The 19,092-nt window shown below is 28.6% G+C and overlaps 1 protein-coding gene across 1 annotated transcript in view; it reads right to left on the reverse strand.

The window, feature by feature from the left end:
- Window positions 1–6,312: 6,312 nt before the first annotated feature.
- LOC100210201 (SLIT-ROBO Rho GTPase-activating protein 3) overlaps window positions 6,313–19,092 on the reverse strand; it is a 65,698-nt gene continuing 52,918 nt past the window's right edge. The window contains exons 15-17 of the mRNA XM_065817671.1: window positions 12,958–13,063; window positions 10,383–10,645; window positions 6,313–7,886 (exon numbers count right to left, since the gene is read on the reverse strand). Coding sequence (XP_065673743.1) covers window positions 7,021–7,886; window positions 10,383–10,645; window positions 12,958–13,063 — 1,235 coding nt within the window. The 3' untranslated portion in view covers window positions 6,313–7,020. The remainder of the gene's footprint in view (window positions 7,887–10,382; window positions 10,646–12,957; window positions 13,064–19,092) is intronic.

Raw genomic sequence — 19,092 nt, forward strand, 5'->3', positions numbered from 1 at the left:
TGCTGCTTTATTAATAAATTCATCAGATAAAACACATGAAATTCTTCGACTATTAACTTCTGTTGAGTTGTTTGAGAAAGCAACCTTCTATTTAAGATACCCAATAATCTTAAACCAAGTGGAATCTAAAAGTTTTTCTTCACTCTCTAGTGTTTTCATGGCATGTGTTTCATTTGAGTCTTCTGATTCTTTTACAGAATTAAATGATATAAATATTTCTGAACTTATAAAAAAAGAAGCCTATAACAATTGCAGAAACAATAAATTTGCTTCTTTTCTTTGTTTAATTGCATTATCTACAGTGTTAAATAAGCAAATTCGTTCTGTTTATCCTGAATTTGGACTTGAAAAATATAAAAAGTTCATTAATGTGAGTATGGTACCCACGTGGTGATCATAAAAAAAATAAAGAAATTCTGAGTATTTTATGGTGTAACACTGATTGTCGCTCTATTTCCAAGGATAAAGATATGTGGTCACCAAATCATTTTGTCCCTATTGTGAAAAGAGAAGTTTTATGCTTAAAGAAATTTGTCAAAAGTGATTTAAAAAGAGGATCATGTTCAGTTTTGCCAAGTGTTCTATCGCATTCTTCTGTTACCACTAAGGTTCTTAATTTATCTTGTCAACCTCCTAAAAATCTATTTTCAAATAAAAAATCATTAGTTCAATCTCACATAAAGTTTTGCATAGATAATGAAACTAAAATTGTAGATGTAGGTATTGATATTACTCCTAATCCAATCTTACTTAATTGTAATCCTTGTGCATCAGATCAGTCTTCAAGTCTTCCTTTTTATGATGTTTCTACTTACTATGAGCGCGGTAGATATCTATCTGCTGGCAAAGATGATTCAATGTTATTAGATCTAGTTAATAAAATATTTATTCCTAACTTGTCTTTTGTTTTTCCTGTTTCTGGTGGGAAAAAAAACGATCATTTTTACATAAATGGCTACTTGAATATTCCAAACAAAACGAACTTATTGAATGCTGTGGAAAAACAATCGAAGAAGTTCTAATTAAGAAAATTAAAAAGTCAGGTTATTTTTCTATCTTGTGTGATGGAGCCTCTGATTGTTCTAATGTTGAACAGCTATCTCTAGTTATAAGATACATTTACTGTGATAATGTTATTTGTGAAGACTTTCTACGGTTTATTGAATGAAAATCTGGTATAACTGTTCTTAGTCTTGTGCAAAACATAATTTCTGCAATTGATGATCTTGGTCTTGATATCCAAAAATGTAGAGGTCAAGGATATGATGGTGCTGGGGCAATGTCTGGTAAATTAAAAGGTATTTCATCTAGAATTAAACTTATCAATTCAAAGGCTATTTTTCTTCACTGTGCTTGCCATAAACTTAATTTAGTTATTAGTAAATCATGCAATGTTCAGAGTGTTAGAAATGCTCTTGATCAAATCAAAGATATATCATATTTTTTTAACTTATCACCTAAACGTGCTTGCTGTCTCAATAAATTCATTTTTCCTGGTCAAGCAAAATTAATTGATACATGTCGAACTAGATGGGTTCAGAAACTTAAAGGTCTGGATGTTTTTTTTGATAACTACATATCCGTTTTTCATTCAATGGAAGAAATGGCATACAATGAAGGTAAGAGTTATAATATTGATACTTCTTCAAAAGCTTCATGTTTTTTAAATCTTATGACAAATTTTTCTTTTATTGTGAGCTTAGTTTTAACAAAACAAATAATGGACTATTTCTACGCCATCACTGTTGTTCTCCAAACTAAAGCATTTGATATATCACAACAGTGTAATGAAATAAATTGTTTGAAAACTCAAATTTTAGATTTAAAAAAAATAATGATGTCTATCATAACGAATGGTACTTAATTGCTCTTGACCTAGCTAAGACTCTTGATGTTTCAGAAGTTAAACCAAGGCTCTGTGGCAGACAAGTTTATAGAGATAATTATCCCTCTGACACAGTTTTAGATTATTTCAAATATTCCATCACCTCCTCTTCTAGATCATTCAATTAATGAATTAGAAGATAGATTTGATGAAGGTGAGATGATTGTTTACAAAGGTTTATCTGGTATTCCTGCAACTATTGTAAAAAAAAATAAAGAAAAATGTTTTTGGAAGTCAGATTTTATGGAATTTTTGCATTTTTATATATCGGATATGCCTCATCCTACATCAATTCATGCTGAATTAGATTTGTGGGAAACATTTTGGAACAATCAATATGTGATCCCATCCACTATTACAGAGACTTTAAAGTCTATTGATATGAGGGGGTTTCCCAAACATTAGGGAAGGTTTTTTAATAATGGGAACAATTCCAATTACTACATGTGAATGCGAGAGGAGCATTTCTGTTATACGCAGACTTAAAACTTATATGCGAAGCCGCATGACAGCGTCAAGATTTAATTCTTTAGCTCTGATGTTTATTCATCAAGAAATAATTCCTGATGTAGAAAGAGTTTTAAATATTTTTTCTGTTTTAGGGTAACGACGCTTAGAGTTGGTTTTTACCTAATATTAGTTTATTAATTTCTTTTTTGTTTATTGACTATATTCGTGTATTTTATTTTATATTTAAGTTTATCTTATATTTATTGAAAATTAGAAAAACCAACATAAAAAATTTTAAAAAAAAAACCTATTAAAAAAAATTTGGCCTAACTGCCTATCAAGAAAAGGAAAGAATCCAGAAATGGAGGACTAACCTAAGGCAACAATATTAATACTTTACATAAACTGCCTATCAAGAAAAGGAAAGAATCCAGAAATGGAGGGCTAACCTAAGGCAACAATACAAATACTTTACATTAATTGCCTATCAAGAAAAGGAAAGAATCCAGAAATGGAGGGCTAACCTTAGGCCACATGACAGTTTACAGATGGAGTGCAAAGTCCTATGGCTTACCTTCTCGTTGGTGCACTTCGTTAAATAAGTTAGGCAAGTAAAAAATGTCTAATTTATGAACAGAATAGCCAAGGCAATATTTTTATAATTTTGTTTTATATGGGTAATTGAGAACAATGCCAAGTAAGTAATAATAAAGTACTGATGCCGCTTTGATGACGGATTACCAAAATATAGTCGGCGATATTTTTTTGCAACCTTCCCCCCCCCCCTCCCTTGCTAGCACGGGGGAGGGGTTTACAAAAAAATATCGCCGACTATATTTTGGCAACTCGAAAAAAAACAGGCAACACCCATAAAAAATCCTGCATCTGCCCCTGTGATCTGTTATGTCAGTTTTGATTATACCAGATTCTAGGAGGCAATTATGAATATTATTAGTAAATATATTATCAAGTAATGTTGATGAAGTGTTAGTTATTCTGGTTGATTTGCTTATTGTTGGAATTATATCATGTTGAATTAAGGTATTTAAAAAATATTGAACATTTACATTTGAAGAATGATTTAACAAGTTTATATTGTAGTCACCAGTTAAGTAAACGTGTTTCTTTGTTATGTTGGTGTTGCTTAAAAAAAATGTTTAAATAAGATTTAAATATTTTAAAATTCCCACCTGGCTTTCTATAAATAGAATTAATGATAATATTTTTGGTTGCTTTATTTGTTATTTCGATGCACAACGACTCACAATCTGTATCATTAACATTGACGTCATTACGCAATATAAAGTTAATAGATTTGTGAATAAAGATACTTACACCGCCACCAACGTGGGTTTTACGAGGTTGGTGAATTGATACGTAGTTATTTAATTCATAACTACAATTTTTTTCATTGCTTTTTAACCACGTTTCCGTGAGACTAATTATTTTAAAACCGTGGTAAACCACGGTTAGATCATGCAATAATAGTTTTAGATTATCAAAGTTTTTATTAATACTTCGAATGTTTAGATTTAAAATTGAAAAATTATTTATTTTTTTACTAAAAAATTGAGTAGATTCACGGACTGAATAGTATTCACTTACAATGTTTTTTTTATTGAAATAGTCATTAAAGCTGCTATTTTCCTTATTAAAAATTAAATAAAAAGTTGTCATCCATTTTAAAAAGAAAAAATAATAAAATAATTTCGTAATCACGAAAATAAGATATTAAAAAATTAAAATACTAGGATATTAAATTATTACTTTTCTTTGAAGCCCAATCGCGTATGATCAGCTTATCATACGAGATGGTTGCAAACTTTCCTGCCGCTCGTTCGATTTTCATCTGTTCTCGTAGATTCTTCCTAATTTGCACTGTCTCAGCGCAAAAATCTTCATTTATATAGATATTTTTACCTTTAAGATTAGTGGTCTTTTTAAGAATATCGATTTTATCCTTAAAGTCCAGAAGTTTTATTATTATTGTTCTTGGTTTAACTGAGTTTTTTTGGCCAGTTCTGTGTGCCCTTTCTATTTTAATGCCTTTTAGACCTAAATAATTTTCAAAAATTTTATTTACCTTCATTTCGCTGTCTTCCCAGCTTTCCCCATCGTTTTCTTTAACTCTGTCAACTCTCAAATTGTTCCGCCGTGATCGATCTTCCATTTCTCTTAGTTTGCCTCTAATTTTAATAAATGCTGATTCGTTACTTTGAATTGCGCTTGTTGTTATACACTTCTCTTGTGAATTAACGACAGACCTAATTTTTTCATCTATTAAGTGTTCGTGAAAATTTAGACTCACTTTAATATCTTCAACCTCTTTTTTTATTGTTTTGATCTGTTTACAATTTTCTTTAATACTTGATTCAACAATATCTAATCGCTCGTATAATATTTTTGTGCTACTACTTATAATGTTTAACACATTCTTTTCTTGTTGTTTTATCATGCTTTCAGTTTCTTTTTTAAACTCCTTAAACATATTTCATCATTTTTAAACTCCTTAAACATATTATCATCATTTTCTCTATTTGATCGATTGTAACTGCCATAATAAATATATCGAGTATATATATATATTATAATAAAATAATGGTATTATATATTTTATTATAAAATAATATCTAATACGAAATAACTTTTTGGCTTTATAAAAACGTCTTGCCTGTTCAATGTGCTATATATATATATATATATATATATATATATATATATATATATATATATATATATATATATAGAGAGAGAGAGAGAGAGAGAGAGAGAGAGAGAGAGATTTAATTATTTAAAATTTAATTATAACACATTTAAAACATTTTCATAAATAAATAAATTTTCAGAAATAAAAATCATTAGTTATTTTATGTTTAAATTAAAGTTATCAACTTATGCCAAAAAATTGGGTCATAGAAACCATAGCGGTGACGGATCCAGGAGTTTTTTGTGGAGAAAAAGGGTGGGGTGAGTGGAAAGGGATAGGGGATGTTGAAATTTGTTTACATTTTGTACCAAATTAAATAGCATATAGGGTATATAATATGTATGTATATATATATATATATATATATATATATATATATATATATATATATATATATATATATATATATATATATATATATATATATATATTATATACCATATAAGGTCTTCAATTTCTAAGGTATTTTAGGACATTCAGATTCTGGTGGTTGAGAGGGGATGCATACCAAGGGATTCACCCCCTGGATCGGTCGCTGAACCATAGTGCAATGGTTTCTATTTTTAACGCTAAAGTGAAACACACACTGACTGATAAAATATTAAGTGTTTCGACAATTAAAGATTTATTTGTAATAATTTTGTTATCAATGTTTTGATTTATGGGAAGAATATTTCTGACTGTTTGTTTTGTATCAATTACTTCCCTAATAATGTTACAAGGATTTTGCGATCATGTTCATGCTGTTTTAATTGACTTTTTAATAACCGTATCAAAAATATGTTAATAATTTTTGTAATTAGTTTTTTTATAAAAAGTTTTTTTTTTGAGAAACTTATTATTGCAGTCATTGCTTTTGATAATTTCCGGCGCAATTACAGCGTGTTTTATATGATTACAGCGAGGGAATAATAAAGAACTAAGTTGTTCAATAAAAAATTTAGTTTGACATTGCATCCGATAAAGTTAACATAAAAACAGGAAATAGTATAGGAAACAGTAAATAGATGTGAAGTAAAACATGCGTCCAATCTATACTATAAATCATTTGGCACACGGCATTTAATTACTTCTGAGTACAAGCTGTGTCAGAGACTCGCTGGTTCCCTTGATTTGTTTTTTTCACACATGTCTGATTTTAAAAACAACTTGAAAAAACAAGTAAATTTGTATAATTCACTGCGCTGAAATACACGTTTACAAAAAAAAAAAAAAAAAGTACCAAAAAATACATTAATTCATATTTCCCCTCAAAATTATAAGTCTAAGATAACTTGCTAAGTGATTTTTTGACATCAATACAAAAACTATATAAAATAGACAATATATACATCAATATTAAAAAAGTTTAAATGAAAAAATGGATCAAATAGTTAAACATAACGTTTCACATAGTGACGTTTCATATAAATAACAACGAATAAAAATTTAGAAAGCTAAAAAAATCCATTAAAAATTAGAGAAAAATTCCTACGAAATGCGAAAAATTATGTAACTAATATGAGCAGTTTTTATAAAAACAAATTTTAAAGAAAATTATTGCAGCCAACGGTGTCGTTAAAATTATATCCAAACCCTATATTGACGTTGCTGTTGAAAACACGATGTATTAAAGCTCTTACAAATTCATCATAGCATCTTTCACAAAAACAAACTCATCAAAGTATCTTTCACAAAAATAAACAATACAGAACAACAACTATAACTAAAAAAAAATTTCAAGTCATTGGCAAAACACATATATTATTAACAAGCTAAGTATTATTGAAAAATTGTCATTGTCGCTATATTATTAAACTATTGTCGTAGCAATTAGACAACATCTATAAACGTAGTAAAGTGATATCTTTTTAAAGTGTGCTGAGAACTGAATAATTTGCACTGGAGCGCAGTTTCATAAGATAACTTTTCCATCTTTACCATTGTGAACATTCCGTAGAGCTTTAGTCAACACGAAAAATTATTTTAAAAAAACAAACTAAAAACGTGTCAGCTCTTTGGAGTCTTCACAATAATTTGGATTTCTTTGAGCTTTTGCAGCAGCGGCTGCGTGAATTGTAGCAGCAAGTTCGTAATTAGGGTCACTCTTTTTTGAAAGACCTTTGGGTTTTGAGGCAGGCGGAGGGGGAGGCTTAAAACTAGGTATAGGATCTGAACGTCCAGGATTTTCTTTAATTATAGAGCCTTGGACAGACCTACCAGTGGTTATATTTGGTCTTGAGTCTGAACTTACAGGTGACTGTCTAGCTAGGCTGCTAGATAACACTGGAGTATCGCAAGGCTTACCTTTTTCGTTAAAAGTGTTTTTAGAAAAATTAGACCGATCCAAAGACTTTGAAGTTTCGCCATCGTAATTGCTACTTTTCAACTTTGCTGACTGAATATCTTGCTGAGAAATGACCATTGGTTTTGATTGCGGTAGTATAGGTATTCGATTATGAGTCTTTTCACTCAGCGTTCGAGATGGAATATTAGTTCGTGGGGACTTAGGTAACCTATCATTGGCAGTACGACGCGAATCTGTTGATGATTCTATAGTTGGATCAAGAGCTGCAAATACATTACTTTCAATATGGGTTTCAATAACCTCTTCAGCTGTATCTAATGATGCTGATCTTTTTATATATTTTTTATTTTCCTCATTTAAATCAGAAGTAAGAGACGAAGTTCTTTCAACAACTTTAAGATAAGACACAGGTACAAAACCAAACTGACCGTTAACCTTTGCGTCCCACCAGTCATTGTTAGTTCGCGAAAAAATTTGAATAACATCGCCTTTATTGAAAGAAACCTCTTTACTGGTGCGAGCAGTGTAAGGATATAATGCAATAGCTTCAACAAGTTCTACATAAAAATGTATAATCATAGCAATGACTATTAACATTTAAAAATAACAACAATATAAATAATTAACAACAATATAAATAATTAACAACAATATAAATAATTAACAACAATATAAATAATTAACAACAATATAAATAATTAACAACAATATAAATAATTAACAACAATATAAATAATTAACAACAATATAAATAATTAACAACAATATAAATAATTAACAACAATATAAATAATTAACAACAATATAAATAATTAACAACAATATAAATAATTAACAACAATATAAATAATTAACAACAATATAAATAATTAACAACAATATAAATAATTAACAACAATATAAATAATTAACAACAATATAAATAATTAACAACAATATAAATAATTAACAACAATATAAATAATTAACAACAATATAAATAATTAACAACAATATAAATAATTAACAACAATATAAATAATTAACAACAATATAAATAATTAACAACAATATAAATAATTAACAACAATATAAATAATTAACAACAATATAAATAATTAACAACAATATAAATATATTAAAGGATGTAAAGAAAACTTAAAAAATTTAACTGATTTTTGCTAAAAAACCCAATAAGTTGCTTTCCTAAAATACTCAAAACAAAAAATCATTTATGTTCAACTCTATTCTAATCAGTTTTTAAAGAAAAACTAGAAACCACCGGTTACAGAATACCGTATATCAACTTTACGGTATACTTTACCGTATATTTGGTATACTAAAAGCTTGTATGCAGTTTAGTATACCTACGTACTTTTATTTGTGAAATATTTTTAGACTGACTTGATAATTTAATAATTATATTACTTTAATAAATTAAATTTGCTATATTTATTATATAATTTATGATTAAAGTTTTTCTTTATTATTTTTTAATGTATTTTATTTCAGTTGGTTAAATTGTTACCGACAAATTTTTATATCACGCTGTTTATGCTGTTCTTTACCGGTTTTAGATAATATTTTGGATTTTTTGTGCAGTTTTTTTTGTATATTCTATGGATTTACGTGATCTGAAATAAGTAAATAATAACAATAATATTAATAATACAAATATTAGTAATAGATTTAATATGACTGATCAAACTCACAAGCACTGATCAAACTCACAATCACTGATCAAACTCACAATCAACATTTAATACGACACATCAAACTCACATTCAATACGACACATCAAACTCACATTCAATATGACACATCAAACTCACATTCAATATGACACATCAAACTCATCTTATTTTAAAAAAGGTTCAACAAGAAAAATTTATTGCAAATACTTTGATAAACAAATTACAGCACACTTGACATTGAGACGGCTGCAGCATTTCAGGGGATGTAAAAGAGCCACTTAGAAGGTTAAGTTGTACTTCAAAAATAAAATATATGAATCAGTGTTTAATAAAAGGGTAGATTTGCTTAAAATTTCTCAAGCAAATCCACCCTTTTCAAAAAAACTGATTTTTATAAAAAGTATATAAAAACATTAAACAAGATAAAAATCTTTTAGAAGATATATAAACATTGTACGAGACAAAATTTTTTTGAAATACTGTCAATACTTTGTTAATTTTATGAAACCATTAACAAAACTTGTCTAACGTTAACTTTACTGTTAACTTAATGCAAATATGACGTAAAATCTCAGTATTGAAAATTCTTGTTTTACTCTAATATAAATTTATTTACACATCATCCACGGAATTAATATACTTTCTTGATCTGCAAAATCAAAATATTACAAAGATATATTGCGAGCCTCCTCCATCCAGTAAAAGTGATCTTGTTAATCTTGTTAATTTGTTGATTGAGCTACTTTCAAAACACAAAGTTAAAACAAGATGACCTTGCAATTAAAAAAACTTCTTATGAAGCTTTTTAAATTATCTTAACTTCTAACTAATAATGTTTGTTTATCCTAGTGATCGTGATAAAAATGATGAAGATGTTGTTTCTGTTGATTTTAAACAAAAGACTTATTAACTATAAAAGTTAATTTTAAGTTATAACGTATATAAGTTAATTTTGAGTATATATAGTTGTTAAATATATTAGTTATATAATGATTATATATATTAGTTAAATAGTGATTATATTAGTTAAAAGCCTGTTAAATTTATATATTTTAAATCTTTCACAACTTATTATTAAACTGTTATCTTGCTACTTCTATTTAAAAGCCAGATTTTAGAACTTAGATTAAATGTAAAATAACTCATCACCAGTTTTTTCACATTAATACCAATATGATGGAATGGCAGCATTTTGGTAATAAATGGGAAAAAAATAATTTTAGAAAAATAAATTTAGATTTTTCAAAACTCTAGATATATTAATAGAAGATATATTTTAATCATATAACTATTTTTTTTTAATTTAAAAAACTTTTAAATATTAAGTTTATTTAAAATCTATTAAATTTTACTATACCCAAAATTTCAGAATAGCCTTACCATCTTCGCTTTCAAGCTCATCTTCAGTTCCACCATCTTCTTCTTCATCTAAATTACCATCAACAGAATCTTCAAAAAATAAATCATTATGTTCCTCAGGAAAGATCTGGTAAAAATCATTAATAAGAACATCCATAAATATATTCATTTGTCCTTGGTTAGTTAGAAGATTTTCATTCTCTGGAAGACGAATCAAAGTAGGTCCAAACACTACAGCCAAATTATGTGATGTCATTTTATTGATTTCTGAATGCTGAGAAATTCTAAAAATATTTTTTAGCTGATTTAAAGTATTATTAACATATTATTATCATACAAATTAATTACACTCAACAAGGCTGCAAGCAACCACAACTAAATTAGGAGTTACTAGAAAACAAACAATAGAGTAAAAGAGCATGGAAACAGTTGAGAGACGACTTTAAAACTTGCAGATTCTATGTCAGGAAAACATGACGATGGGAGAGAGTTCCAAATGGATGAAGTGCAAACTTAACAGATGCTAACTTAGCCACTGATTGATTATATGGTTTCCATAAGAGGTTGGTAGTGAATGATAATCCAAGAAGGTATTGATTATCTGGCGGTAAGTTATTTGACTCAAGTTGGGATGTTAGAAATTTGTTGATCAAGGACTCAAAGACCTTGCTAATAACAGAAAGAAGACTGGTCAGATGAAAGTTGGAGGGGTGAAAATGTTTATCTATAGTTTTTGAAAATTGGAACCACAGATGCCATTTCAAGCTTCAGCCAAGCATTTATTAAGTAGTTTAGAGAGAATTGAAGAATGTTCTGGAGTAAACTTAGAGTAGACTTTTGTAAGACGAAATGTTGTCTGGACCACAAGCCTTAGAAAGAGTTTAATTGAGATATAACTTTAGCAAAGGAAGTTGGAGTGATTTAAAAGTCTAGCAATGGGGTAACCTGTTTAACTAGAATAAAAGGGAAAGTATAGCCATAAAATTCAAGAGTCGAATTAGAAAAAAAGGTCTTTGCAAATAGTTCAGCCTATAATAAACAGGTGTTTGTTCTCAAGAGAGTTGTTTTATTGAAAAAAATGATTAAAATTAGATATATCAGCTGCACAAGAAGTTGAAAACCAGGAAGTAGAATGAGACTTAAAAGCGACAAGAAGGAATAACAAGTAGTGCAATAAAAGGGTGAGCCCAAAGAAGAAGTTTTTATGTTTAATATATTGTGTTACTTAAATAAAGCACATTATCCCAAGCAATGAGCTATGCAGTTGTCTCAGTTCTGCTGATAAACCCAAAGTTTTAAGTTAGAGATCCTTATGTGGCTTTGAAAATGCACACCAAAGCATTAACAGGGACACCATTCATGCACAAAATGGCAGCCTCTCTAAGAGCCACCACAGAGTTTGGGAAACCTTATTACCAGCTGACTTCATAACTATTAAACTGAGTTTTAGAGTTGTTCACTCATTAGGTGATAACAGGAGAGATAACAGGAAATAACAGGAAGAGTGCATATTCACTATCAAAGAGTCACAAGCAAAAATTTAAGAGTAGAGTCAAGAAGATCCAGCATTCATTATCCTAGGCAGGAAACAATGGTTTACACAGGCAGGAAACACAGGTTCACATCTACATCAGCCTATTAGATAAAGAAAGGGTTTGAGGCTGGTTAACAGAAATATTCTGCTAACCCATAATATTTGCCTTGGGGAACTTTTACAAGACAGCAGCTGGGTGCAGTTGACGTCTTTAAAATCAAGAAATAATCATTTTAAATGATGATGATAAGATGAAAATCTTAAATGACGATAACTTAAAATGTAAATCTTAGGGCTGAAGGGTTCTAAAAAATTAAACTACTTTAAATTTAACTTAACTTAAAATTATTATTTTTTATTTAAGCATTAAAATTATAGAATTAACAGGAAGTTTTGAAAACAATATCAACATTCATCAAAATCATTTTTAGATAGAAAAGTGTAAAAAGTAGATCTAAGACTTTCTTAATTCAAAATAGAAAAGATGAAAATTTTTGAAAACATAAGGTTTTTATGTAGGAGATCATTAAGTCTCTACAAAAGAATTAAATATGAAAGCTTCATTAAATAAAAATTATATTGTCTTATTTTATTTGTGTTTATTTTTTCCTCATTATTTCATTCTGTTATACAAAATAAGCACTAGTGGAGACCATGGGCTTCTAAATGTCGCTGAATATATAACATTTCTGTTTATCAAAGTATGCATATGGGTTTTGTTGTGGTTTTCTAAAGGTCACTGAAAACTCATTAAATAGCGAAAATAAACAAAGTTTTGCTATTCAAGATTTTTTTCAAGTTATTTATTTTATTTTTTTAGTTTTTTATTTTAAGTTTTTTTAGGAGTGTTGAAAAACTTATGATCTTGACAGCAGTTATAAAAAATTTGATTTAAGCTATTGCTTTCAATGTAGAAGTTGACATAAAACTTGCAAATGTTTTTTTAGAATTATATATGTCTCTGGAAATTATTTTTTTTATAATATATAAAATCATTTTTTGAAAAATCATTTATAATTTTTCCTGCAAAATTTTAAAAAACTTTAAACTTGAACTACTTACAAATTAAGAAATTTCAAAATGTATTTGATAACATTAAGGTTCCATGTTTCTATCTTCTTTAAAATACTAGAAGCTTCAGCAATTTGGTCAGCAGCTCGAGTTATGCCTATTTAAAGTTTGCGTGAATAATAAAAATTTTATATACTAAAAAATGAGTTGACTATAGTTAAAACCTATGCATACATGTGTTTCCACATAGTTCTCACAAAAAAGTGTCGAACTACCGGTCATCTCATTTTTTGGGATATTTTTTCGATTATGTATTTTATAGATGTCTGTGTGTGTGTGCGGGTGTTTGTATATATATATATATATATATATATATATATATATATATATATATATATATATATATATATATATATATATATATATATATATATATATATATATATATATATATATATATATATATATACCAAAATGAATTCTTACCAGTCATGGTTAACCAGTTGAAAAAAAAATCAGAGATTTAAAACTAAGTTTGACAAATAATAAGGATGTTACTTGGAAAAAGGTATATACTAAAATAAATAAAATTATTTAAATTTTGAAAAAGAGTTTAATCTAGTTTTCTTGTTTATGATAATTTAATTGCTAGCGGTTTGTAAAAACTGAAAAGTTTGAAAGCGAAAAAAAGCTTTTTCTTTAATCCTTTTATTTATTAGTACTACCTGGTTTTTATATTTGATTCAAAACCGTTCCAATAAATTTATTTTTTATCAATACAATTCAATAATTAAAAATTAAAAACTCATTAATAATTTATATCAATATAATTCAATATTTAAAAATTATTAATTTATAATATTAATTTTATAATATTAATTTTATAATATTAATTGATTTTATAATATTAATTCTGCTAGTTATAATATATTCTAGTATATATTAAATTTATTGTTGCTAAAACTTTTATTTAATAATTATTGCATATTAATAGAAACTGTAAGTTTTCTGCATTAACAATTAAGTTTTCTGCATTAACAACCCTAAACTCATTAATTCTCTTCGTTGATAGATGTATTCACATAACATATGTAACGTATACATAATGACATAAATTATATTAAGTTTTTTTCTTCACTTATTTAAATTAATTTTATTTTACTGATGATGAAAATCCTTGAATCCTTAAAAGATTGAAGTTCTTATTTTATTACTACTTTAATAAATTTTATGTATTATTTTAATAATAGTATAATAATATATAACAAATTATGTATTTAACTATGAACTGTTTTCCTTTTATCTGCACTTTGTCAATTTGTTTTATTTTTCTTTTAATCTTTTTATTTATTTTCTCGTAAGTTTTGCTGAAAATTGCAAAAAAATAAATGAATGGTTTATTAAGCATCAGTGTTACGTTCGTTCAACTACGTTTAACTACGGTCGACGAAGTTGAACGTAAATAAACGTAACGTAGTTTTGTTTCAATTACGTTACGTTTATTTACAGCATTTTTGTATTAATCATCTTAGTTAAACGTAGTTGAACAAAGTTGAACGTAGTTGAACCAAATACATTTTTGAACAACCTAATTAACTTTTAAAAACCACTGATTTGTATTGCTAGTATAAATTCGTTACGTTCAATTTTGGTTTTTGGGAAGATGAAGTCTGACTACGTTACATTTCGTTATGGTCACAAAAATGAAGCTAACTCTGGTGCTTATGGTTTATAGATAAATTAAAAATAACAAATTGTGCTTTTTTTTATAATAGGATTATTAAAAAAAAGTATATATATATTTTTTTTAAATCTTGTTTTATGTAAATTTAGTAATTTTTATAGTAGTGTTTCATTAAACAAATTGTTTAATGTTTTAAAATTTTTTTTTAAAAATTGTTTCATTAAACAAATTGTTTAATACTAAGAAGGGGAATGTTTAAAACTAGTGTCTTCTAAGTATTAAATATTCAATTTAAATAGTATCTGCAAACAAGAGTAACATTATTATTAACTGATAAACTAATAACGGTTTTTGAAATAATTTTAATGAGCAAGAGATATAAAAAGTGCGAAAGTTTTTCTTCTTTAACTTCAGAGATTTTTTTAAATATTCGAAATTATTGTATGTAATTAAGAACATATTCTTAAGAGTACTTTTTTTTTTATTCTATCTTTGCTATTATTTTTCTCCCAGCTTTTTCCACCATTTGTGAAGTCATTGTAATTTAAACTGTGTTAGAAATAAACCTACATTCCAAAATTTTATGAGCAACTTCTCAAAAAGTTCCTGCCATTGATAAATTGATTTTTTTTATAAACTAGTTTTTTTTCTTGTTGCAGATCAAGCCATTGCTGCAGACAATAATTAAAATTTTGATGGAACTTTCTAGGACCTTCAAGATGTTCTAGACTTTTCTATTTTGAATTCATTGAAATTTGAAATGAATAAATATGAATCTAAAAGATAAAAATGCGGGAAATAACAACAAAAACAACGACAACAACAAAAAGAAGAAAATCAGAGAGGTAACGCCTAATTTAGCTAATTCAGAAATTCCGATACATAAAAAAATTATTTGATCTCGGACCTAAGTTTGTTTGAACACCAAAATCAATACCATACTTAGATATCATTTCAGTTACCGAATCATGTGCCTTAAAATTGCATTATAGTAAGAAACCAACAGAGGGAGTTAAATTAAGACAAGAAGTTTTATCAATTTTAAAAATGGCTAAACCAGTTAAAAGTAACCTTAACAATGAACAAAAGAGAGCTCTTTATGAAATTAGGAAAGATATGAATATTCAGATATATCCCTTTGACAAAGGATCTGGATTAGTTTGAATCGATTGAAATAGTGCTCAAGAAAAAATTAAAGAACACTTAGGAGATACAAAAAAATTAAATTTTGACCCAACTATTCGAATTCTTCACAAAGTTCAAATCAAATTTTCAATCAAAGTTCAAATTTTTATAATCACTGTTTATATGGAGTAATATTTAATAATTAATATTTATAATAATTAAATTTGAAAAAATTAATAATTAAAGCCCAAAAGCCTAAAAAAGGTTACCAAATGAGTTTAATTGTAAGCACAATTGGTACACCTACATATAGCGTTTCTAAATATTTAGTCAATATGGTACAACCCATTCTAAACATAAATAAAACGTGTTTAAAAAATTCTTAACAATTTGTGGATACAGCAAGATTATGGGAAAATGATAAGAAAAAGGTTCAGGTCTCCTTTGATGTTGTTAATTTGTACTCTTCCGTCCCGATAAAAGAAGCAATCATTATACTAGTTGAAAGATTAAGAAACAACAAGAGCTTTATATCTAAATTAACTTTTGAAGAGATCAGGTTACTTTTAAAACTTTGTCTTTCTCATTGTTATTTTTTATATGAAAATGATATTCATGACTCGAAAATATATGAAAATGATATTCATGACTCGAAAACTCCGTACCAATTGGGTTAGCTCTTATGGTGGTAGTTGCTTATTGTTTTACAATACCATTAAAGTAATGCTCTTTCATTGGCGCTTAACTATAACATCCATGTGAAAACATTTTAAAGATATATCGATGATATTCATTCAAGGCTCTATGTAGAACAAGATGCACAAAAGTTTTTAGATCAACTTAACAAACAACACAAAAGTATTCAACACACAATGGAATCTGCCGACTTATATATTAACCAATATATTAAACGATCTTGACATTTCAGTTACCAACAATAAAACCGGTACATATAATTTTAAAATACATCGCAAAAATGCAAATGCAATCACGAACATTCAAATTAAAACAAACTCATGCCATGACCCTCAAATTATCAATGGTGTCTTTATTGGCTGCATTTATAGAGCACTACGTTTATGCACAATAAAAAACATTGATGATGAGTTGTCATTTCTTATTGATGAATTTGTAGAAAACGGCTATGAGAGGAAAAGTCTAGAAAAACTAGTTAAGTCTACGAAAGAAAGTGTTAACAACAAAAAAGATCTCATGAAAAATCAACATCTCCTAATTTCTCCAAAAAGAAATGTGTCTTTACCCTGGATCCCTGGAATCAGTCCTAAGCTACATTGAGTTTTTAAAAAAGCAGGATACGCACCAGAGTGTCAAATCTCCAAAGAATCTCTAAAGTCTATTTAGTTCTTAAAATAAAGCTACACCACCAGTTAATTCCTATCCCAGTGTTTACAAATTAGAGTGCTTTTGTGGCAATTGTTATGTAGATGAAACTGGACTGAAGATATCGTCTTGAATATGCCAGCATCAAACAAGTGCACAACAAGATAAAAGGAAAAATTCAGCTGTAGATGAACATTCCAGAATTTGCCAAGGAAATTTCCACTAGAATGGTCGCAATACCTTAAAAATAGAAATAAATAGTTTTAATAGGAAAGTTAGGGAAGCATCAGAAAAACAACACAACGAGAGTACCTTTTGCGACAATGGTCAGGTTATCCTGCTACTTCACTGTCAGGTCAAGTTATCCTGCTACTGGTAACATGTAACTCAGTACAATCTGTTTCAGGTCCTGCTGCATTGTAGGATACGCCTTATTAGGCAAAGGCTAGGAGATGCCAACTCCGACTTGAAACACCCTCTGCCTTGGGGCTCTTGGTTGAGTAAAAGTTAGAGATGGTGTCTTGATAAAAATACTCATCTTGGGCAGATGTTAAATGCATTTGACTACTGTCTTGTAGAAGGCCTCCTAGGCAAAGACTTTTGGGTAAACAGATTCTATCTGTTGACCAGCCTGGCACTCCTTCATCTATTAGGCTGGCGCAGATGTATTTTTAATACATTGTTTCCAGTTTAGGATGTTAAATGCTGGATCTTCTTGACTCAATGCATGGGTTTTGCTTGTGCCTCTGTAATTATGACTAAGAAACTCATTCTATTATCTCCTAATGAGGATACAGCTCTAAAACTTAGTTTAATGGTTCTGCGACTGGCTGGTAGTCAGGTTTCCTGAACTCTGTGGTAGCTCTCAGAGAGGCTGATTCCATCAACAGCTGAAAAATATCAAAGTATTAACAGTGCCATGTTGCGCATGGATGGTGTCTCTGTTTGTACTTTTGGTGTGCATGGCGGAGGTCACATTTGGAGCCCTTTGTTACGGTTTAGGGTTTATTAATAGTAATGAGGCAATTGCTTGGGCTATTAAACTGCACTTAGTATCATCTATGCTTTGAGTCAAGTTCTTTAACAAATTTTAAAATGAATAAAGTACCAAAAACTATAAAACACAAAAAACCATCATCACCTAGTTCTCTAAACCTATCATTCACTGATATTGTGGTCTTCGAAGTAACTTTTCTTCTGTTGAGTTTTCTCTCTTGCGAAGTTCACAAGACCTATTTACTCTTTGTGAGACTAATTTGAGTTCAGCTGTCTCATCTTGCAATCGTAGAGTTGATGGTTATCTTCCTTTAATTCGTAAAGACTCCAATAGTCAGATGCTTAGCCTGGGCATTTACATTCGTAAGAAATTACCCATTTGTCTTGAAACAAGGTCCACAGACTATTCTTTTATGTGCTTTTATTTAGCACCACTTCACTCTATTGCCTTTCTCTTTGTTGTATATCACTCCCATTAATCTCAAGACTGCGCTCTTTTTGATGTTATTTCCGATCATATTAACCAAGCCCTCTCTCTTTATCCATCAGTCAATATTGTTGTTGTCGGTGACTTTAATGCTAATCACACTGAATGGCTTGGCCCTAGTGTCAGTGATTCTACAGGCATTAAAGCCAGCAACTTTTGCCTTTCTCAATCCCTAACTCATATAGTCAACTTTCCAAATCGCTTTCCAGACAACCCGAATCATTTGCCTTCTCTACTCGACTTATGTTTTGTTTCTGATCCTAGTCAGTGCTGAGTTTCTCCACACTCACCTTTAGGTGCTTCTGATCACAGTTTGATCTCTCTAAAACTAATATCTCATTCTTTTTCATCATCTGAATCCCCCTATCATTGTACCTCTTACAACTACCTTAAAGCTGACTGGGATTCTTTCTGTGAATTTCTTTGCGATGGCCCTTGGGTAGAAATCTTTCGTCTTCCTGTCGACAAATGTGCTTCTTACATAACTTTGTGGATTCAGGCTCGCATGAGATCTTTTATTCCCTCTTGACAATTCCAGGTCAAGCCTCACTCA

This window comes from Hydra vulgaris, chromosome 14 (genome assembly GCF_038396675.1).
Source record: "Hydra vulgaris chromosome 14, alternate assembly HydraT2T_AEP".
Taxonomy (NCBI): domain Eukaryota; kingdom Metazoa; phylum Cnidaria; class Hydrozoa; order Anthoathecata; family Hydridae; genus Hydra; species Hydra vulgaris.